The sequence below is a fragment of the Enhydra lutris genome, unplaced genomic scaffold (assembly GCF_002288905.1).
Source record: "Enhydra lutris kenyoni isolate GAN:26980312 unplaced genomic scaffold, ASM228890v2 scaffoldscaffold5, whole genome shotgun sequence".
Classification (NCBI taxonomy): Eukaryota; Metazoa; Chordata; class Mammalia; order Carnivora; family Mustelidae; genus Enhydra; species Enhydra lutris.
Genome location: NW_019154089.1, coordinates 10,480,050 through 10,504,429, shown reverse-complemented (window position 1 = coordinate 10,504,429; position 24,380 = coordinate 10,480,050). Strand labels below are relative to the sequence as shown.

Below are 24,380 nucleotides of genomic sequence, written 5' to 3'. Positions count from 1 at the left end.
AATGCGTGCAGAAGTATGAAGGCAGGAGACAGCATCAGCTGAGGGAGCTGAAACCAAATGGCTGCAGTATGGACATGAGATACAACTCTGGAAAGGTAGTCATGAACTGGATGATGAGGGACTTCATTATATGTGCTGTGATAAGGATTTTATAGGGGAGCAAAAAGGTTTAAAGCAGGCAAGTGACATTAATATATATTATATAACATTTTAGTAAAAACTTGTACGTCTAGGACTCACTGTTGCAAGGAGGTTTGTAAAACTGAAGAACACCGATCAATTTGAGCAGGACATAGAGATCCCCTCTATTCTTAGAGCTAACTTCACCAGAAATCGTTTCCATATGTCATCCTTAACTGTTGTGGAGACTACTGTCACTACGTGTAGGGCATTATGGAGAGCACACATTGAGCATTGGTGACCACACATTTTAAAATTTCTTCACTAACTGGAAGCGTGTGCTATCAACTTTGTTGTTTTCATGTATGCGTATGGGTAGAAAATGGTCTCAAGATTCGGGAGATGAAAAACAAGCTTAGCGTAGTTGATGCAGACAATGAAGCCGTCAAATAACGCAACTTAATAAAAAGATTACTTCAATATGCATGATTCATACACAATGGTTAACTTGTATGATGGAGTCTACCACTTAGTTGAGATTGTTAAGAAACATTCTAGGATGTTCCATGTAATCTATTGAAATATAACTTGCAAATAAGGGTGTAGCACACTGGCAGATTAGAGCTAGCACAGCTGCCCCTAGCTGGGGTAATAAAGGAAACAAACTTTTTTCTCTGTTTACCATTTCTTTTTACCATTCTTGCTATAGTTCAGAAGCCCTCCATTTTATAAATCTCCCCTTGGTTTCTTCTCATCTTATTTTTCTTACATCTCTGTCTCCTCTGTGGGCTTATCTTGTTCCATATGTACATCCCCTAAATGTAAGCATTTCCTCAGGTTTCCTCCTTTTCTTTCTGTTTCTTGCACCACACGCTTTCCCAAGGGTGATGTAATCCAAACCCATGCATTCAACCTCGCTTATACACTCATTAGTTCCAATCCCCAGTTTAACCTTTCCTGTCAGGTGCTTAGTCACCAGTACTCAGCTATCTCTTAGACACTTCAGACTTACTCAGTCTAAAATGGAACCCATCATCTTCTTTCCCAAATTCCTCTGCTAATATCCTCTGCCTTCTATCTGCCTAGTCACTCAAAAATAAAATCCAAACAACCTCCCACCCACCCCTGCACAAACCAAAACAAATAAAAACAGTAACAAAGGAGAATAATTCTAACAACCTTCCTTTTCTTCCCCTAAGTCTGATTAATTTTACTTGTGATGATGTCTGCTTTCTAATATTTTGCCTGTCTTTTCATCCTTTGTCTTCCTACTGTTACATGATTTTCACGTACAAGGTCAGTGACGTATCCTTGTAAGAGAGCTGCATATATACTTTCCTCCTATAGTTAGTTTATTTGGTATTGACCCTGCCAAGACAAATCTTTTCATCTACTTGTAGGAATATCTCCTACTAAATATTGTAAGTGTATATAACAATATACTAACTGTGGATAGGTTTGTGATTATGATTAGAAAAACTACAAAATTCATTTCTAATTGTCATAGACCTCAAGATACAGATAAAACCAATTTCTTATGTTGTCTTTCATCAAGGTCTTTGGTTTTAATCACTAAATATGGATCCAGTAAGTACACTTCTAACTCTGTGGTCCTGTTGCAGATGGCTACTGTTGTTTTTGTCCTTGAGCATCATCATGTTTCATGATATAATGTCTTTTTTAAAATTATTAAATAGGGCGTGTTTGCATTTGTTTTATAACACTTTTGTTACCTTAGTTAACAAATTCTTTCTGATAATTTGGGTAAAACTGTTCATTAAATAGACTTTAGTCTGGGTCACTGCTAGTCAGAAAAGGAGAAAGTGTAAATAATGAAGATATCTCAGAACAGTAGAGTTTCCAGCAAAGGTAGTGGGATCCAGTTCGTGTTAGATTTCAGAGATAACTCAGTCAAGCCTAGAAGACAGTAATAGAAGGAAACCAGTGGTACAAAAATTCAAGGTATAAATTAATCCTGACACCATGGAAAGATGTTGGAGGGCAAGAAAGGTAGAATAGATAGTTTGCAAAGTAGAATGGAATAGTCTTGAATTGGATTGACAAGCCAGGGCTTCAACCTGGAACAGGACTCAAGAAAAACAATTTATCAGATGCCACCATGATGGACTAGAACTGTGAGTTCTTTGAAATTCAAAACAAAGTTAGGGACATCCAGGAAGACATGGCCAACTGAACACACATGTTTATCTCCACAGGACTCTACTAAACACCCATGTTTACTTCTAGGGATTCCGTTAAAATTATAGTAAAGAATATAGTAAAGATGTTGGCTCCCAAGTACAAGTTTTAGAAAAGAGGTGATAAATAAATAGCAAGGAACAGAACAGGTCATCAGTGATTTAACCATGCATTGTGGAGATGGTTGCCCAAGTGTAGAAATTTATTAAGACTAATTGAATTGTACACTTCAGTGGCTCCCTGTGTTGTCAGGTACATATCTCAATAAAGATGTTAAAATAATAAATTCATTATTGAAGTATCACATGCATCTGTATGAATTATGTGTCCAATGGCTGAATTTTCCCAGAATGAAGATGAAAATTTCCCAAAATTTTCCCATGTAGTTAACACTCAGATCACAATATGGAAAATATCAGCACCACAGATGTCCCAAAATACTTAACTGTCCTGACATCTAATGTCACATCTTCCCAGCTTTTGTTTCTATAAATGGAAGCATACACCACCTACTTTTCTGTAATTGGCTTTTTTGCTCAGCATTATATTTTTGAAGTTCACCCATGTTCTTGCACATTGCAGTTGTTGGTTCAGTTTCCTAGCTCTGGAACATTCCAGGTCTGGAACATTGTATGAATGAATAGGCCAAAATTTTTCATCCATTATATTATTGATGGTTATTTGAACTATTAAAATACTACTGTGAATAATTTGTACATGTGATTTGCATGCATTTTGGAGGAATAAATATTTTAGATCATTGGTCATTGGGTATGCAGGTGTTCAACTTTAGTGGCTACTGCTAGCCAGTTTTTCAAAGTGTTTATCCTAATTTAGACTCTCAGCCTGTATGTGTATAGAACTTCCATTTCTCCCCACATTCTTGTCAACACTTAATATAATCATCTCTTTATTTTAGCCATTCTGGGGATTTTAGGTAATTTAACTAATTGTGGTTTTAATTTGCATTTCCCTGAAGACTAATGAGACTGAGCACCTTCTCATATGTTAATTCGCTATTTGGATGTCTTTTCTTGTGTGTGAGAAATGTCTGTTCAAGTCTTTTGCCAATTTTTCAGTTGGGTTATCTGTTACTGATTTAGAATAGCTTTTAATTTATTATGGAAAAGTATTGTAACTATCTTCTCCCACTTGGTGGCATGCTTTTCATTCTGATAGTGGCATGTTTTAATAAACAAATTTTACATTTTATGCACTTAAATGTATAAATATGTTTATTTGTGGTTACTGTTTTTAGTTGGCTCTGTTTGAAGAATCTTTATTTCCCTGAGGAACTTCTACTGTGGGATCCTGATGGAAGACAGAACCAAGTCTTTTGTAACCCATGCATAATGTTTTAGTAATTAAGGGTCTCTGCCTGAATTGAGGATGTGTGAGGCAATCACTTAAAGCAATTTCTGCAAGTAGACCTTTATTTTGTCACTGGTTTCAAAAAGAAAATTGTGATTTTTTTTTTATTGGGTTATTTTATTTACTCTGTGCTAGAAATTTGAGTAATGCGATCTTATTATAAGACATGAACAACACTAGATGTTACTGTTTTTCACTTTATAGATGAGGAAACCAAGGCTACCTGAGTGATGTTAGTTTCCCTAGTGGCAGAGCTAATAAATGGTAGATGTCTGGTCTGTTTGATTCCAAAGTCATGCTCCAAATCTAGATGCCCTTTTAGAGTTCATGTTGCGGGGAACTTCTTTGTTTTTTGCTCACTACTGTATTACGATCATCATAATTTGGTATTAAATAAACACTTTGTAAAATCACTGAAGAAATAGAAATTTTTTTATTCACTTTGCCAATATGGAGTTACACTGGAAAATCCATTTCTCTGTTGCAGATAAAGGAAGACCTAGATCTAAAAAAATAACAGAAAGTGGAAGAGGGAAACGATATTCATACAAATTACCTCAAGAATACAACATAGAGACTGTAGTGGTTGCAGACCCAGCAATGGTTTCCTATCATGGAGCAGATGCAGCCAGGAGATTCATTCTAACCATCTTAAATATGGTAGGCAAACTTTAAAGTGCGCTTGGAATTTTTTCAAGAAAACTCTAAGGAAGAAATGCGTGAGTATAATGAAATTCTTTAAAAATTAACTCATTACTGTTCCTTTCTTTTTATTGACATCAGTTAAAAAAAATGCTTTGGGTATGCCAAATTGCTCCATCTCAAAAGATATCAAAATAATAATTCACATCTTCTAGTAGAAGAAACCATCCTTATTGTTGATTTTGATGTGGCAAAACTCTCTATTTTCTTTCTTTGTTTATGCCCTTCTTTTCATTCTCTTATAAAAGAGCATTTGCTGAAATTAGAAATGTTAGATTTTTTTGTATGCATGGCCCCACCCAAAGTACTGTACATTATGAGGTAGAACAAAAGGGAGGCTGGTAATCCACTGAGCTCTTAACTAGGTATGTAAAATTTGATGTCAGATATAATACTAGTTTATGAGTAAAACCTAATAGCAGTTAGCTCAGTTTTTAATCAGCTGGATCACACATAGCTTAGTTCAGTTAACAATTTCTGGACTGCAAAAATCTAGTTTGTACCTAGCATCTTACAGATGTTTACCACCAAATGAATCCTTTGACTTAATTGCCTACCCTGTTGGTTAAACCTCCTGCAAGGCAGAAATAGAAAGTTGGAGTGAAGAGTGGTTCTTAGGTGAGAATGAACATAAATAAAAGCCAAAGGCAAATGTCCATTTATGATTCCAGTTACCATGTAAGGCAGGTAGGAGGCCCTGATTCAAGGATAAATATATGATGTTTCACAAAACTTTTTACTGTTTTTGCTCATTCTTACCATTTGGCTTACTTGAGTGGTGAACAGATTTTCCCACCCTTCTGTCATTTCTATGTTCAGCTACTTCCAGAGCACTTGCCAGCATTCTGGTACCGGGTATATAGCCTACCAATTTCAGTTTCTTCAAAGTAGTTCTAGATCTGAAAGTAGGGGTTTGGTTTTATATTCTATTACAAATTAAGTAAATACTAAATCTTACAAAAAAATCAAGGTACCACATAAAAATTCATCTGGCTTTCCAGCATTGCTACACACACCATCCTTTGGGAAAAACAGTTGTAAATGAGGATCTGATACCATTAATCAACAGTGGCCTGTGAGCTTGTCTTCCTGGGTAGCATTGAAAGAAGAGCTTTGAAAACCTTTTCCTTTTTGGCAGCTAGCTTGGGGAGAAAAAAAGAAAAAATACTCCAAGGAACGAATCGGGAGGTGGCATAAAGCAGGCTCAGTTTTCAGGACTGTTTCTCAGAAGAAAGGAGGACACTGGCATTTTGTGGTCTTAAGAAAAATTCTAGGGTTTGGTTACTAAAATGCTGTCTTCAGTATTGTGAAAGGCCTACCTTCCCTCTGTATCCCACTGAAATGCCTACAGAGTTAAGGTTGTGATGAGTATCTCAGAAGGCTAGGTCTAAATTTCTTGGTATTTAAAATGAGTTACCCAAATTATTCTTGCCTATTAAGCTAATTTTAAAATTACTTAAATGTTTTTAAATTGGGATATATATATATATATACACACATATATATATCTCAACAAAATTGAGACTTCTCCCATGTCTGGGCTTTAAGAAATATAAATATGATTTTCAGTTTTATTTCAGGATTTTTATTTTTATTTGTTTTTAGGTTTTTAACCTTTTCCAACACAAGAGTCTTGGTGTGCAGGTCAATCTTCGTGTGATAAAGCTTATTCTGCTCCATGAAACTCCAGTAAGAAAGTCTTGAGTTTTTGTCCTATTAAGTGGGGTGAGAAGTTGTGTTCAGGTACTTTTAAGTAAAGTGAATGTGAAGAGTGTGCTTTTTATTGACTTGAAAATCCAGAAATATGCACGAAATCCCTTAAACTATACATGAAACTGGCCTTTAGATTTGGTTAATACCTTGGTTTTATTCTAAAAATGGAACGTTCTTAGTTTCCAAGGTTCCTGACAACAAACCTTAACTTTCCAAGATGTAATTTTTAAAAGTGATTTTTAATGACAGTTTTATTTTCTTATTTAAACCTGTGCTTTTAAAACCTTTTCTTATCTGTAATTCATTTTAGAGAATATTCTGTGGTACTTTTTCAGTATGCTGCTTAACTAGAACTTTGGAAAACATTTGTTCTTAAATTGTAGAAATAATTAAGTTATTTAAGTCTCAAAGTTCCACATTCTTAATTCACCTCTCTTCTTTTTCGGAAGAGCATGGAACATATTTTGTAGTTATTGTACCCTCACAAAGTTTCAAGATTTTTAGCTCAGGCTAAATTAATTCTGAATGTCTTCCAGACTCCAATTAATGTTGTTATGGTCAGCAATCTGCTTTAGTAATTCATGATGTCTCCTCAGTTTTTAGTTTTTGGTATATCTGAGAATAATTTGCCTTAAAGTGAAATATCTTCTTTTGCAGGCAGATCTATACATTGGACACCATGGAGAGAAGATGCTAGAGAGTTTTTGTAAGTGGCAGCATGAAGAATTTGGCAAAAAGAATGATATACATTTAGAGATGTCAACAAGCTGGGGAGAGGACATGACTTCAGTGGATGCAGCTATACTTATAACAAGGTAAATTTTCCAAAGCCAATTAAATGACATTCTTAATTCGATGGCTGTGCTGTTAATTGGATTAATTTCTTCAGGGAATGCTTTTATTCCAGGTTTTATGTTCCAAAAAACTTTTGGTATAATGATTTTTGTCATCTCCCTCAATTTATTATAACTGATTTCTGAACAGTCACATTTTGGGTGGCATATTGACAAAATTTTTGGCTAGGTAATTCAGAAAAGATTTTTACTCTCAATTTCCAATATGAAGAGAAAGCCTTTGGTGATGATAAGTGAATTTTGGTGGAACTTCAAAATGATGAACCTTCACCTACACTGTGTGTTTTTCAGTCATCACCATATGGACAAAGCACCCAATATGTTAAACTCCACAATTAATAAACTCTCTGGTACTGTCTGAGGAAAAAGTTTCAATTAAATCTCTAGCTAATTAATTTTTGGCTGCATTGTGAAACTCTATACCACTAACACACATTTGTAATGCAGCATTAAGGGTAAATATAAAAAGGTGAAATAAGTAGCAATAATATACTCTATATGAGTACTCTATGGTAGAAATAATAAATTTCTTGCTTAGAACTACTAAAAATGAATAGTAATTCATTATTCTCTGGCAATTTAATTTTAGTATCAATAGTATCGACATTTCACATCACAGAATACACAGTAACATCTAAAACATGATTTTCTGTAGTGGGTATATTAACTTCATGATAGTTTATTGTTGCTGAATTATATAAAAACTATCTAATGATAAATAATTTATAAAGGTGAAAAAAATACACATATAAATACAACACAATCGGATTTCTATGTCCAGCTATGTAAGTGGGCCTGCTACTGGACTTATACAATAAACCATGATAAAAATGGAAGAATATTAATGAGGCAAATGCTTTAGTCAGTGGAGCATGAGCTATACCATACTGCAATCTCTGAAAGAAGGAAAATTTATTAAGTGAGCCCCACAGTCAACCCAGCTTTTTGCCAGGACAATTCTTTGGTAAAACAAGCTGGAATCTAGGTAGAGCACAGTGGTCCTGCGGAGCGTACCAGAGATGAGGGTCCTATGCAAGGAATGGTGCCAAGAGGTCCATGTGCAGACCATCGGTGAGTACTTTGCAAGGCTGGTCTAAATATATATAGATAGAAACTTTCTGAAAGCATCAGAGTGCTATAACTATGGAAGTTAGATTTTTAAAAGATACTAGGAGTTGAGTAGATTCAGGCCACAAGAGTGAAGCAACCTGATTAATACCTTGCCATCACTTCTGATATTTAGCTGAGAAAACAGAAAGGTTGAGCCTTCATAGTAGGGACCTTGATCTGAAGAAATGTCTGCTCTGACCTATCCTAACAAAGCCTGAAACCAAGCACCTATAAGATATTTAAGGAAGATAGAATTTGGAGGTTGAGTTCCACCAGTTTACAAAAGCTTGGGAATTATGTTGAGATTTAGATAGATCCTCCCTCCCAAGGAACACACTCAAACCTTGTCTAAGTTCAGAGTGACCTGTCAGTAATTGAAATCCCTTCTAAAACTAGAGTCAGCCCCCTTCAGAGGAAGATAACAGAATCTTGAATCTCTATAGCATTATCATCTACAGTGTCTCAAACATAATAAAAATTAGCCAAGCAAAGAAACATGAAAATGTGACCATGGTCAAGGAAAAGTAGTCAATAAAAACTCATCCTGAGATAGTTCCACATATTGCATTTACTGATCAACGTGTTGTAATTGGAATCTCAACAGAAGAGAATGAGAATGGGTAAGAAAAATTATTTGAAGATGTAATGGCAAAATTGTTTCCTAAATTGATGGGAAAACAAAACAAAACAAAACCAAAAACCAAAACCACAACCCTTATAGGCCTAGGTGTATCTTAGGTAGATGAGTGAAAACCAGAGATACAGAAAGTAAGTTTTAAATTGGCCAGAGAAAGAGAGAAGTTACATAGGGGAAATAATGTTAAGATCGATGACTGACTTCCTATCGGAAAAAAAATGAGTCCAAAAGACAATAAAAATGGTATCTCTAATGTATGGGGTGGAGGGGAACCCTATCAACAAAAAGTCTCAATGAACTTTTTTTTAAAGACTTATTTATTTGAGAGAGACAGAGAGAGAGTGTGTGGAAGGAGGGAAGGGTGAGAGAGAGAACCTCAGGCAGACTCCCTGCTGAGCATGGAGCTCAATGTAGGGCTTAGTCTCAGGGTTCTGGGATCATGACCTGAGCTGAAATCAAGAGCCAGATGCTTAACTGACTGAGCCACCCAGGTGCCCCTCTCAATGAATTCTTCAACACGCTTTTTTAATCTATGAAATGGTATCTTCACGCACATACACACACAAAAAATCTACAGTTGACATCATACTTAATGGTGAAAACCGAATGTTTCCCCTTAGGATTGGAAATGAGACAAGGATGCCCACTCTTATACTTCTATTCAGCTTTGTACTGAAATCAGAGCCAGTATAGTAAGGTGGGAAAAAGAAAAAGAAAGGTATAAATATTGGGAAGAAAAAATACAAAGCATTTCTCTTCACAGATGATCTACCTCCATACAAAGAAACTTTTAAGAAATATAGCAGCAGAATTGCCAGAAGTTGTAACTGGATATTTCAAGGCCATAGAATATAAAGTCAATTGATAAAAACAAATTTATTTATTTATAGTAGAAATGAAAAGTTAGGAAAATTTTATGGTAACCTCCCAAACCGTAAAAGATGTAAGAGTAATGTAACAAAAAGTGGGCAAAACCTCTAAAATGATACCTCCATAGCACAGCTGAGAGAAATTAAAGATCTAAATAAAGGTTTTTATTTATTGGAAGACTAAATATTATCAAGAAGGCCATCTTCCCCACATTGTCTGAGAGTCAGCATAATCTCAATGAAAGTTTGTGCCATCTTTTTTGTTGTTGTTGTAAAAATTGGCAAGCTGATTCCAACAGGTATTTGGAAAAAGAAAAGATAGAGAAGAGTCAAAACAATTTTGTAAAAGAAGAATAAACTGGGTGGGCTTACATTATTTGATTTCAAAACTTATTATAAAGATTTGGTAATCAAAACAATGGGGTTTTGGCAGAAACTTGGCAAAGTTGAATGATGTGGAATAAAGAATCTGGAAATATATGCATATAGATATGTTCAATTGACTCTCAGAAAAACCCACCAAAATAATCGAGTCATGGGAAGGTAGTTTAACAATGAAATGGCTCTACAACATCTGGATAACCATGTGAAAAAAATGAATTTCAATCCTGCTTTACACCTTGTGTGATGTTAATTCATTATGGGACATAGAAAGCTACAAGAAAGCTACAGCTATCAAACTCTCAGTAAAAATAAAAGAAAAGGAAACAAAGAAAGAAGAAAGAAAAACAGGAAATCTACATGACTATAGGGAGGATAATAATTTCTTGGACAGGATACAAGAAAAGCACTAATCAAAAATTCTAAAAATAATCATTTGGACATCTCCAAAATTTAAGCCATCTTATGTCCAAAAGACATTGATATGAAAATGAAAAGACAAGCCCTGGATTGGAGAAAATAGTGGCAATACCTCTGTCTACCAAAGCATTTGTATTGGAAATGTATATTTGTATATATGTGTATACACACATATAATATATAAATATAAAAAAGATTAAAACTCAGTTAGAGATGATCAGACAAAAATGACCTGTGTTTGTCCAAATACTAGCTGGTGATCTTAAATTGATTAAATGACCTGTCTGAGTCTTATTATTATCAACAAAGTGAGGATAGTGGTACTGGGACAAAAATGTAAGACATCTTGTATAATACCTACCAAACAGTGAATGTTCAATAATTTTACTCCAAACAAATAATTGTTTAAGATCCTGTGTAGACTCACACTGATGTGAAAGACCTACTGTCAGAAAGACCATTTGTTGTATGATTATGTTATAAATGTTTTTTTAATTTAGTTTTGTCAGCCCATAGTTAAAATTCACTTTCCTTTTTAATAAAATTATAATTATGTAACATTGTGGGTCAACTACACTCAAAAAATTTTGGAAGAATTATAGTTTCATCCCACATTATCTTAATACATTTAAGAATCATCTTTTACTACAGTAGGTATGCTCTAGAACATTTTATTTTGTCTTGTATTGCTAGGGAAAGCTAGCAACAAGGGAAGTAAGAAAGATTAGTTAAGAGTGTGGCTTTTAAACCTTTATAACATAAGAAAAAATAGTGGACGCAATAGATTCTTTTTTCAGGACTGAAGAGAAAAATGTTATTAGAAATAAGGAATGAGGAGCACCTGGGTGGCTCAGTGGATTAAAGCCTCTGCCTTCGGCTCAAGTCATGATCTCAGGGTCCTGGGATTGAGTCCCGCATCGGGCTCTCTACTCAGCGAGGAGCCTGCTTCCCCCCCCCCCTCTCTGCCTGCTTCTCTGTCTACTTGTGATCTCTGTCTGCCATATAAATAAATAAAATCTTTAAAAAAAAAAAAAAAAGAAATGAGGAATGACATTAAAGTCACAGTACTGGTGGGGCAAGACTTTCATGTAGAGAGTATGATCCTAATATTGTATACATTTTACATGTATTTAGTTATATACAATGTATTTAGTTATGTGAATACATAGGAAATAAAACTGTAGAAAGAGACTTTAAAATGTTAGCTATAAGTATTCCCAGATAGTGGGATTATAGGCTAATGTTTTAACTTTATTCTTATATTTTTCAAATTTCTGTAAGAAATATACTACATTTTAATGAGGAAAACAATATGAATTAGTAATCAAATTATGAGTATCTGAGACTAAAGTCTCAGAAGCATTATTTCAAACACCTAACAAGCATGAGAAAGAAGACAGATGTCATCAGGTGACAAGTTTATAAAACCTCTTTGTGGCAATGCATTCTGACTATTCTGGTTATTTCTATATAATTCTGGTTATTTCTAAGGGATCTTTTAGTTATGGATAGAAAATCAAAGTTTCATTGTCTAAACAAGCTTTCTGCTCAAAACCCAAAGAAGAAGTCTTTGTTGAGGGGTAAAATTTGCTATGATTTTCATGTTTTATGGGGAAAAAAAATCTTTGTACACCCCTTCAATCCTTTAGTAGAAATGTTAACTTCAATTTTTTTGTACTCTGATACCTAGGACTTAAAATAAGACCTCATAATTTGCTTTTGATTTTTGGATCACATAGGAATAAATAGAAATAAAATAGAAATAGAAAAATTTTTGGTTGAAATAGGAAAAAAAACTCTCAAAGGTTATACACATATGAAATACTGATAACTGCTGACTCATAATTCTCTCTTTACTTCCCCCTGGGAATGAGGCTTATTTGAAGGATGCCTGTTTCTCCATATCGCTCCTTATCAGTGCCATAAAAGTGAAAATCAACCCACCAGAGGGAATGTGTTATGTCTATTCTGAGTAGCCTAGTACCATTTGATCAGTAAAGTGTAAATCAAAGGTTTGGGTAACTGAGAGAGAAGAATCCCTTTTTAGTTAGTTTAAACATAAGGGTGATCAAATCTTTAGCTTTGTAAGGACATTGTGAAAGATAAAACAAAAATTTAAATCTCCATGGATTCCATGATCTCATCCACATGTGACAGGCTAACCTCCGTGTGACCAGTTTCTAGTATATTCTTATTTTAGATAATTATTAAATGTTGTATGTTATGGGAGCATATTAGTAGGAAGGAATTTTAGATAGCTGTTAATTTTGGTTTCAAGTAAAATAAATAATGTTTTCATATATCCAAGCCTATCTGCCACAATATATTTATTAAATTGTTCTGTGTGATAAAATGAAGTAAATATTTTAAAGCTGACCCAGTGCTTATGGGCTCATAGTAACAGAAACACAAAACATGTCCTCCCAGCTGTCAACTCTATGATTTCTTAGTGTAATTATCACTTTTCTCCTTGAAATCATGGAGAAGACATAAGTTTCTCTTGAAAATACTCAAATTGGGAGTTTAAAAAAAAATTAGAGTTTAATTTTGTTAATGATAGTTTAGCTTCTCATATTTACTGAAATACTTTTGGTTTATGTGCACTACTTCTGAAAATTAGTTTTAAACTATGTGAAATAGAAAGTTTAATAAGATATACAAATGGTAGAAATATATTAATTTGACACAATTCATAGAATAATATCTGAATGAATCATTTATAGGTATAGCCCAGGGCACCATAAAGCTGCACAATGAGACTTATTCTCAGATGTATCTTCATTCTTGGAAATTAAAGGCTCCATTTCATTTTTTTTTTTTCAATATAAATCAGAACTTGAACAGAATTTATTGGCCTTCCCAGTTGCCAGATTCTAACAGTTATCATTTCCATAAATTCACATTATGAAACTCTATGATGCAGTCTTCAGACCCACTGAGCCAACAGGAGCCAAGGATGAGAGAATTTAAATATGCATGATCATGGGTCTAGGCAGCAAACAAATGACTGTCCCCCATCGCCCTCCCCCCAACGTTGATTTTTATGAAGCTAAGAATACATTATTTGGGCCCTCTTTAAAGAGGTTGACAGTGGAAGAATTAAAGATTAAGAATTATTATCTGATCGGAGTTTTTTAAAATGCTGCTCACAATTTATTTTTTTAGTAGTCCTGAGGGGTACTAACAGTGCTTTTGGAGAAAAGACCTCGCATTTTTAAAATATAATTTGCTTTTTTCATTTCTTTGCTGAGTAGAAACTGGCTGTGCAAAGGACTCTAAGTGCCCTTGAAAATAAGCAGTACATTTGTCATAGTTTTATCATGTTGTTTAGTTACAGATAAAGTCCCTTGTTTCACATTATGTAAATCAAATAGTTATGTTGTAGCCTCACGCATTATGATATGATGTATTGTATGTTTAGAAAAAGAAAAAAAAATCCCTTTCCGTCTACATCTGAATATATTTTACACTCAGTGATTCTTGGCCCTACAGTGAAGATTTTGATTTTTATGTTGTTCTTTAACTTTCTGCATTACCATATTATTTGGTATCATCTATTGTGGGTGTTTCTCTCTCCTTTTGTTTGCTGGGAAAGGGAATTGTAAAATAGAACTATTCATTATTTAATACAATTCTTCAAGCCTCTGATTGTGGGGCTCTTATCACATTAGAGAAATGATTGTGTGTCACCCTTTTCTTTGTCTTTGAGGTAGAAACCTTTTTCACTTATCTTTGTATTCTTCCCTTTTATCCACTGCCTTGGCATGTAAGAGACACCTAATGAACCCAAGCCATCCAACTGTGTAGGTTGCACACTATGCAAGAGCAGAGGGATTTTTATATTGTTGTATATATAAATGTACCCTGAGAATTAAGCAGTGCACAATGTATACAACCAGGCATGGTATTCCTGTGATAAATTTGATTTCTATATCTTCTGATGTAGAAAGGAGCTAAATATATCTGATCATTTACTTTTAATAAAAATGTCAGAAAACCTTTTCCATTCCTCCTTATCAGTAGTTACATTCAGGTTCTGAATATGTTCCACCACCACATGGATATGTTTTCCTACATTAGTTGTTGTTGGTTTTGAGCCACAGAGACCAATTTTGCCCAAGTTGAGCACAAAAGAGGTGTCTCTCTGGAATTTTTGGTAGATGGAGAAAATCTATGTAGTACTTAGAAAATTCTATGTAGCACTTAGAGGAATAGTTGAGGAACTAGACATCAAGAAAGGCAGTGAGCATTGAAATTTTAGAAATGTCAGCCACTAGGTTTGGATGATTCGGGCCATTTATTTTTTCCTACTGTATTATTCACTTTAGATGCTCTGGGAAAAGTGGGTGTGGGTCAGGATAGGGTGAGGAGGCAAATTCTGTGATTAGAAGCTGGTGAAATATTATATATATACATATATATATGATATATTTGAAGCTGGTTGACCAGTAGAGAGATGCTGGGGTTCAGGGGATAGTTAGGGTCTTCCTCAGTGGCTGTCAAGCAATCTGTTGGATTTTAAAAACTTTCAATTATAATCCTGGGGACAAGTGTTCCAATGAATGTTTTTTTCAGATGTATAAAATTTTCTGTTTTGTGTCTTGAATATTTGAAAAGGATGCAGTTCACTAGTTTAACTCTGAAGTTTTAGGGCGTGGTATTTCGATTGATTAACAGGATAAAATTTCAGTGTGTCTTCCCTCGTTTATTTAGAGTTGTCTTTCTAATTTGGGCATGTATTTTCAAAAAGATATTTTTTTAATTTAATTTTTTTATTTATTTTTTTAAATTTCTTTTCAGCGTAACAGTATTCATTGTTTTTGCACCACACCCAGTGCTCCATGCAATCCGTGCCCTAATACCCAACACCTGGTTCCCCCAACATCCCACCCCCCGCCCCTTCAAAACCCTCAGGTTGTTTTTCAGAGTCCATAGTCTCTCATGGTTCACCTCCCCTTCCAATTTCCCTCAACTCCCTTCTCCTCTCCACCTCCTCTTGTCCTCCATGCTATTTGTTATGCTCCACAAATAAGTGAAACCATACGATAATTGACTCTCTCTGCTTGATTTATTTCACTCAGCATAATCTCTTCCACTCCTGTCCATGTTGCTACAAAAGTTGGGTATTCATCCTTTCTGATGGAGGCATAATACTCCATAGTGTATATGGACCACATATTTTACTTTATTTTTTTTCAGTGTTCCAAAATTCATTGTATATGCACCACACCCAGTGCTCCATGCAATACATGCCCTCCTTAATACCCACCACCACACTCACCCAAACCCCCACCTCCTTCCCCTCCCAAACCCTCAATTTGTTTCTCAGAGTCCACAGTCTCTCATGGTTTATCTCCCCCTCCGATTTCCCCCAACTCACTTCTCTTCATGTCCCAATGTCTTCCGTGTTTATTTAACACAAAAACCAAGGTATAAATATTAAGACACTCAATTCTGATGGACATTCTGCCTGTGTAGTTCATGAAACTTTTTTTCTTTGCTATTTGCATTTTAATAATTAACAAAAATTAGCTTACTTTAAAGCATTAATTCAGTTGGAACAGTAGATTTTTAAGGCATATGCCAGTAATATTGATAAGATTATATCTTCTATATACAAAAGAAAAGCTGTTTTGTACAGTGAAGATTAATGTATCAGGTGGTAACAGCCAACTTTCAGTAATCCTGAATCAATCAACAAGTTTTTTTCAGATTTTACAGAATAAAAAATAATAGACTATTTTAGAAAAAACATTTAAAAATTTAAATGAGTGAAAACATATGTTGCTGTTCCTATTGTTTGGAAATATGCATTTATCAGTATATATTGCACATTGTAACACTGCATTGTGTATATTGCATTTTGGGTATGACCAACTCCCTTGCAGTCCAGTGAGAGGTCTCTACAGTGGGCCTTGTCTAGACCAAACATATCTCTGATATACAGTATAAACCAGAGGCAGGAGAAAGCATGGCTGCTAAAATAAACCAAAGCCAAATATTTAAGGGTGGAGTTAATTAAGTGGGGAAAGGAAGAAGAAAGGATAACCTGCAAGAGGGTCATTTTATGCCTTTTCTGAATCCTAGTGAAGTATCAGAGAAGTGTTCTTAGGAAGAGTTTCCCAGGAATAATAAAAGTTCAGGTGATTCTTTGTGAAGAAAATCATGTGACAAACAAACGAACTTGTATTATTTTGTTATTTATAACTGCAGAACAGTAAACATATTCTTAAATACTGAATATGATTTAAATGTATTAAGTTTATATTAAGTCCATTTTGTGCCTTGTGTTGAAAATATATTATTTAAGGTTATGTTTCATCTTTTGAACTCTACCTTTCCCTTCCGTCCTTTACTCTAGTAATCAAGGGTTGATTCTATATCTATTTTATAGGAGTCATGTCTGTCAGATATGTGCCAGAAGGAATAGTAAAAAGTTATAACGATTAATTGTTGATATTAAGTTACCTCATTCTGTAGTCCATTCATATCCATGGCTATTCACTCAAACTTTTTCTTTCTGCTCCAACCTTGTGGAAAGGAAATGGCAATATTATAGTGATCACTAATTTTTACAATAATTCATAATTAACATCATGTCCCCTTGCAGGAAGATATCTTTGAAAAAAAGTTAAATATTATTTGATGTCAGTGTAAAGATCTCATTGAAACAGTTATACAGTCTTTTTAATAGTTTGGTGAAAGGAGCTGCATAATAGAAAGTATAACAATAGGATAAGGTCTATCTGGCTTGATTCTATATACATTAAGATCTAATGTTAACAATATATATGTATTTCTCTAAACTTAATTATTATATGGTAGGTCAAATTGAATCCACTTCCTTTAATTATGTGATAATCTGACTCACTAGATAATCATAAACTGTTCCCATTAGAAATCTCTTGGAATCGTACAAAAAATATAATGGAAAATCCTTTCACATGTGCAGATGAGCAAAGGAAGGAAGGAAGGGAAAGAAAGAGGAAGGGAAGAAGGAAGGAAGGAAGACAAAGAGAGAAAGAGAAAAAGAAGGAAGGAAGGACAGAAGGAAGGAAGGAAAAGAAAGAAATGCAGAGCTTCTGAGGTAATATAGTAACTGCCTTGAGAGGAGTTTGTTGGACCTAAAAAGCTGGGTTTTTAGGCTTAGCACATGAAGAAAAAAGACTTTGAGACTTTGTAAAGTGGGAAAGTGGTGTGAAATGATTGTATATAGCCAGAACCCTTAGATAACTCTGCCCTTGATAAAAATGGGATCTAGTAGAAACTCAGCAAACAAGCGCATGTTGTCAACAAGAAGCTTCTGTTTTAGCCATGACCCTAGGTTAGGAAAAAACAGCCCATCTGGGTATTCATTACCACAAATATGATTTCAACACTGAAACACTTGTTGTTGAAAGCATAGGCAAAACTACTCTGAAGGGGCCCTCTCTCGATTTTACACCACACAAGGTAACTGCAAATAAAGTACAACTAAGTGAGTTCACAAGAGAATTTCAAAACACAAAATGAGAGCATCTCTTCCTTCACAAGAGCCAGGAGTTCCAGTAAAGAATAATCTAAAAAGCTGGGATTCTTTTAAAAAATCATATTTACATGACTGAACAATCACACCAAAAAATGAAATATGAGAATAAGATATTTCAGGGAAAACAAGTTAATTTGAAAATTGAAGAAATAAAACATCTATAAAAGGAATGTACTTATACTTAAAATCTCAATTTCTGAGTTAAGAATAGATTAGATACAGCTGAAGAGAGCACTAGTGGATTGGATGAGAGATCTGAGGAATCCTGCCAGAAGGCTGCTAGAGTTGTTAAAAGATGGAATTACAAATGAGTGCTTTAGAGTTACAGACATCAGAATGAGAAAATCAAAAATATGCCTAATGGAGTTGTAGCACAATAAAGGGAGTATGAGAGGAATAGGCTAAATAGATAATAAGAATTTGTATGTGTTCTTAGGTTCTTCAAATTAGATAACATGCCAAGTACCAAAGAAGATAAATAAAATCAAAATCAGTACTTAGACACATCAAGGTGGGACTGCAAAACCAGAAACCAAATGCATAAAAGAAGAGCCAGTTGATCACCAACTTATATATTTATATATATACACACCAACTTGTAAATATATATTTTATATACATGGATTTCTCTATTTATGAATGCTAGAAAGAAATGAAATACTCTTTGTTACTGGCTGAGGACCAGTAAAATTAACCTAAAATTCTATACGTGCCTGCTGTCTCATTATGAATAAACACATGGAAAACAAAGTCTGGAACTGTTTATTATTCATAGATCCTCACTGAAGGAAATCCTGAAGGATGTACTTAAAGAATAAGGAGCTCTCTAGAAAGTAAAGATCCAAACTATTACTGAGAAAATATATTGCTAAATACATGGGCAAATCTAATAATGGTTTAGAAAATCTAAATTGAGATTTGAAAAATTGAGATAGAATTATAATGTCAAATAAAAATAACATGAAAGACTGACGGGAGGGGTTGAATTAAAAGCATTTGATGTCCTTTCTTCAGGAGGAGCCTGAAGATAATTTTTAACTCCAGACATGCAAGTGAATGTTGTAGACAGAATAATGTCCCTGTTGTAATCCATAGACCTTGTGACTATGTTATCTTACATTCTGGAAAAAGGTCTTTGTGGATGTGATTATGTTTCAGGTTTTGAGATTGAGTGATTATCCCCGATTACCTAGGGAGCCCAATGTAATCACAGGTGATAGGGAAAGAGGGAGGCAAGAGAGTCAGAGGAGGAGGTATGATGATGGAAAGAGACCAAGCAAGTGATACCATTGTCAGCTTTGAGGATGGAAGGGAACTGTGAGTCAAGAAGTACAGCAACCTCTAGAAGCTGGGAAAGGCAAAGAAACGGATTCTTACCTAGAGCTTCCAGAAGGAACCCAGTACTCCTCATACCTTGATTTTAGCCCAGTGAACTCCAAACTTCTGACTTTGAAACTGTAAGATGATACATTTATGTTACATCATTGTATTTGTGGAATTTGTTACAGCAGCAATAGGAAAATAATACAATGCCATTTAAATGTGGAAGTAACAATTAAACACAATCTAACGTTATTTTTCAAGTAGTAGCAAAAAAAAAAAAAGAAAGGAAAATAAAACTAGATAGGAAGGAAAGTATAATGGGAAATAGAATTAACAAATAATAAAGAAAAAAAATAAAAAAAAACAAATAATAAAGAAATCCAAATATATCCATAATAAAATATTAAATTCATTTTTATATTATATAATTAGGTTTTATAATTTTAACCATATGCTGTTTGTAAGAGACTTGGAGAAAATGAAAGCTGAAAGTAAAACAAAGAAAAAAATACCAAGAAAACATCAATGTATTACTAGTATATTAATATTTGTTAATATCAGATGTAATAAACTTTAATACAGAAAACATTAGGGTACATAGGGTTTCTATACAATAGTAAAAAATAATTCAAAATAAATTATAAAAATTCAGAGAGTTAACTTAGTTTCAACATAAAGGGAAAATTAGCCAGAATCAGAAGGAAACAACAAATGTATAACCACAATGGAATTTTAACACCTCTTTTTCAGTTACAGATTTAAAAATAAATTTAGAATTTCTAATTTTCTTAAGCAATTTTATGTCAGAGTTGGGTATGTCGCTAGATCTAATGCACATGTATAGCTTTGTTCCAAACCATTTGAAAATATACATTTTTAAAATTTTAATTCCAGGATAGTTAACATACAGTGTTACATTACTTTCAGGTGTACAATATTGTGATTCAAATTTCTATACCTTATTCACTGTTCATCACCATACATATATTCTTAAAATCCCTTAACCTTTTAACCCATTCCCCCCACCCACGCCCCCTCTGGCATCCTCCAGTTCTCTATATTTAAGGGTTGGGTTTTTTGTTTATTTCTTTACATTTTAAATATGCATGGGACATTTACAGATCTGCACAGATATTAAATCACAGATGCTGTTGATGAGCTGGGAAAATGTGATTTGAAAACTAACCATTTTAATCATCAAAATGTAGATGTCATTGGTGTAATTGACAAGAGGGTTGCATTTAATTTTATGATTTTTTTTAAAGATTTTATTTATTTATTTGACAGAGATTACAAGTAGGCAGAGAGGCAGGCAGAGAGAGAGAGGGAGAGAAAGCAGGCTCCCTGCTGAGCAGAGAGCCCGATGCGGGGCTCGATCTCAGGACCCTGGGATCATGACCTGAGCCGAAGGCAGAGGCTTTAACCCTCTGAGCCACCCAGGCGCCCCAATTTTACGATTTTTAATTTAGAAACAGCATTCGGGTGGCTATAACAGAGTGAGGAATAAAAATTTTTTAATTTCTCTCTCACACACCCACAAAGACTAATTAGTGTATTGTTTGTAATAGTAAAAATTCTGTAGAATCTAAACATCTTTGCTCATCAGTAGGAAATTGCTTAAATTATAGTATAGAAATAGCAGCAAGAACAACAAAACAAAAAAAAAAACGTGAACTAATTCCGGACAGCTTAGTAGGTGCCTGGCATTGTTTTTAAGTTTTCTCTATGTTTACTTATCCAACACATTCACTAAACTCACATTAAAGTGTTCTATATGTAGAGACTCAGTCAGTTAAGCATTGACTTTGGCCCAGGTGATGATCTCAGGATCCTGGGATCGAGTCTTGCATCGAGCTCCCTGCTCAGCTCCCTGCTCAGTTGGAATCGGCTTTTCCCTCTCCTTCTACCCTACCCCTTTCTTTAAATAAATAAGTAAATGTGTGTATGTATGTATGTCTTATTAAATTAATCTTTATTATTTATTATCTAATCTATATTATTTATTAAATAAATCTAATAAGATCTAATCTTATTAAATCTCCTAACCTGCAGTATAAACCTACATGGTAGATAGTGACCTTATTACCCCTTTTTTCTGTAGAGATAACAGAGGCACAAGAAGGTTCAGTAAGTTGCCTAAGGTCACATAACTAGTAAAATTGAAAAGGTAGTTAAAATTGTGCTTTCATATAGTTTGCTCTGAAGCTCTTCAAGATACGGTATTCAAATAGCAAGTTGTAGCATATTTTTCATGGTTATATTCTGCCTCTGTGTAAAAATACTAATTTCCTCACGCCCCCCCCCCTTTTTTTTAAAGATTTTATTTGTTTGTTTGACAGAGAGAAAGAGATCACAAGTAGGCAGAGCAGCAGGCAAAGAGAGAGCCGGAAGCAGGCTCCCCGCTGAGCAGAGAGCCCAATGCGGGGGGGGTTCAATCCCAGGACCCTGAGATCATAACCTGGGTCAAAGGCAGAGGCTTAACCCACTGAGCCACCCAGGTGCCCTCCTCATGCCATTTTAAAAAATGATTACTATCAGTCTTTTAAAAATTTTGCCAGTGTTATGATATAAAATATTTTGCTGTTTTAAACTGTATTTTTTACATTTGACTCTTCTATCTGGAAATTATTTTTGTGCCTGTGAAGCAGAGATCTTAACAGTATTTATCAAACAGAAAGCCATGTCCTAATACCCGATACTATTTTTTGTAATAAGAAAATGAAATCCGGTAAAATTCAAAACAAGATAGAATTTTATTTTTGAAGTATTTTTAATGAAATAAGACAACATGCTTCAGTATTATATCAGAAAAAATGTGTAATTAAAAATTTAATAATTCTCGGGGCACCTAGGTGGCTCAGTGGGTTAAAGCCTCTGCCTTCGGCTCAGGTCATGATCTCGGGGTCCTGGGATCGAGCCCCACATTGGGCTCTCTGCTCACCAGGGAGCCTGCTTCTTCCTCTCTCTCTCTGCCTGCCTCTCTGCCTACTTGTGATCTCTGTCTGTCAAATAAATAAATAAAATCTTTAAAAAAAATTTAATAATTCTCATTTTTTTCTTAGAATTAAAATTTAATCTTATTTTCAGTTCTGTTAAATTGTTGGAGATAAACCATATGATTCAGTTGTTAATGTAACCATCAAAAATGAGTCACATAATCTCTATTGACTGTGGAAAAATTTATTTTTACTTCCATTTTCTGTTTCCTTTCTAGGAAAGATTTCTGTGTTCACAAAGATGAACCATGTGATACTGTTGGTAAGTGCACATAAAAGTTTTTACACTTTGAGGAGTTCTGGACACCTTTAATACATCATTTGTATAGGAAATTATTTGAGAGTGCTGTTTTTTTTTTAATTTTTAATTTTTTATTAACATATATTTTTATCCCCAGGGGTACAGGTCTGTGAATCGCCAGGTTTACACACTTCACAGCACTCACCATAGCACATACCCTCCCCAATGTCCATAACCCCACCCCCCTTCTCCCAACCCACCTCCCCCCATCAACCCTCAGTTTGTTTTGTGAGATTAAGAGTCACTTATGGTTTGTCTCCCTCCCAATCCCATCTTGTTTCATTTATTCTTCTCCTACCCCCTTAACCCCCATGTTGCATCTCCACTTCCTCATATCAGGGAGATCATATGATAGTTGTCTTTCTCTGATTGACTTATTTCGTTAAGCATAATACCCTCTAGTTCCATCCACGTCATCGCAAATGGCAAGATTTCATTTCTTTTGATGGCTGCATAGTATTCCATTGTGTATATATATCATATCTTCTTTCTCCATTCATCTGTTGATGGACATCTAAGTTCTTTCCATAGTTTGGCTATTGTAGACATTGCTGCTATAAACATTCGGGTGCACGTGCCCCTTCGGATCACTACATTTGTATCTTTAGGGTAAATACCCAGTAGTGCAAATGCTGGGTTATAGGGTAGTTCTATTTTCAACATTTTGAGGTGAGAGAGTGCTGATTTTAATGGAATGTCTTTAGACTGTTGGAGGTATGTATTTCCAACCTTATGTTTAATCATTGGTCAATACTTCAGTTATTAATGAAATAGCCTAAAGACACAAATACACTATATACTGGAGAAAAATTTTAAACTAGGTTTTAAGAATCTCATGAGTTCTTTTTTCTTATCGTCACAGAGATGTACACGTGGGTTCAGCAAAATTCTATTATTATTGCTAAACCAAGGCAAAATGTATTAATATCAATGTGATTGACCTTTTCAGGCTAATGGATTTTCTTTTTTTTAGTAATGTAGTTTGAAATTCTTTGCAGACTGTGTCAAGGAAGTTCATCTCATTTCCCTGATTTTCTATACATAAAGTAGTAAATTTTCTGTATTTTGACCTGGATATTTAAATTCCTAAAACAATAACCACACACCCAGTAGAATCCATGAAACCACAGCTCTTAATTTTGAGAGAATGGCTGCGTATTTGCTAACATAAGTGATATATCTATATAATTTACATAACTATATATAACCAGATATTAATTATACTGCTATATACATATATTATTTTTAAGCCATGTAGCTGTATATAATAAAGCATTATTGGTAAGGTATAGTTAAGAGTCATGGTCTGGTTTTGACATATGATGTGGGTTGTATTTCTGTAGGATGTATTTTAACTTAACCATCTTTGACGTGTCATATGTTCTTGGTAAGACGAACAACCTAAAAAGGGCAAAAGCAGAATAAAGGGGTACAGGTATTTAAAAAAAATCAGTTCTAACTAGTTCCATCATCTTAAGTTCTCATCAACCTTAGGAGATGAAAATTTGAGATAGTAAGTGGAAAACAGTTATAGATAATGTTAAGCACTTAATGATGGAGTCAAAGGAATATTTGGTTCACAAGGGGCTGTAGCATAAAAAGATCTGGACACCCCAAGGAAAAGCTGACTAGATTTAGGGACGATCTTGCTAATGTCTTCTCGCCTGCTTGCTGCAGTGTTTCATTTGTTTGTTTGTTTGTTTTGTTTTGTTTTCTCCTCTTCTTGTCAGAATCTCTAGAAATTAATTCTCAATGTAGAGCTTAATCAACCTAACCACACAAGCTTTGAATTACCAATGAAGCCAGCGTCGAGACAATTACCTTTCCCTCCACTTAAACAATGATACTGCCCCTAA

At 34.5% G+C, this 24,380-nt stretch overlaps 1 protein-coding gene across 1 annotated transcript in view; it reads left to right on the top strand.

The window, feature by feature from the left end:
* LOC111141183 (ADAM metallopeptidase with thrombospondin type 1 motif 19) overlaps window positions 1-24,380 on the top strand; it is a 246,812-nt gene that overhangs the window by 49,721 nt on the left and 172,711 nt on the right. The window contains exons 4-7 of the mRNA XM_022493562.1: window positions 4,178-4,350; window positions 5,998-6,081; window positions 6,763-6,920; window positions 22,442-22,485. Of these exons, the coding sequence (XP_022349270.1) occupies window positions 4,178-4,350; window positions 5,998-6,081; window positions 6,763-6,920; window positions 22,442-22,485 (459 nt within the window). The remainder of the gene's footprint in view (window positions 1-4,177; window positions 4,351-5,997; window positions 6,082-6,762; window positions 6,921-22,441; window positions 22,486-24,380) is intronic.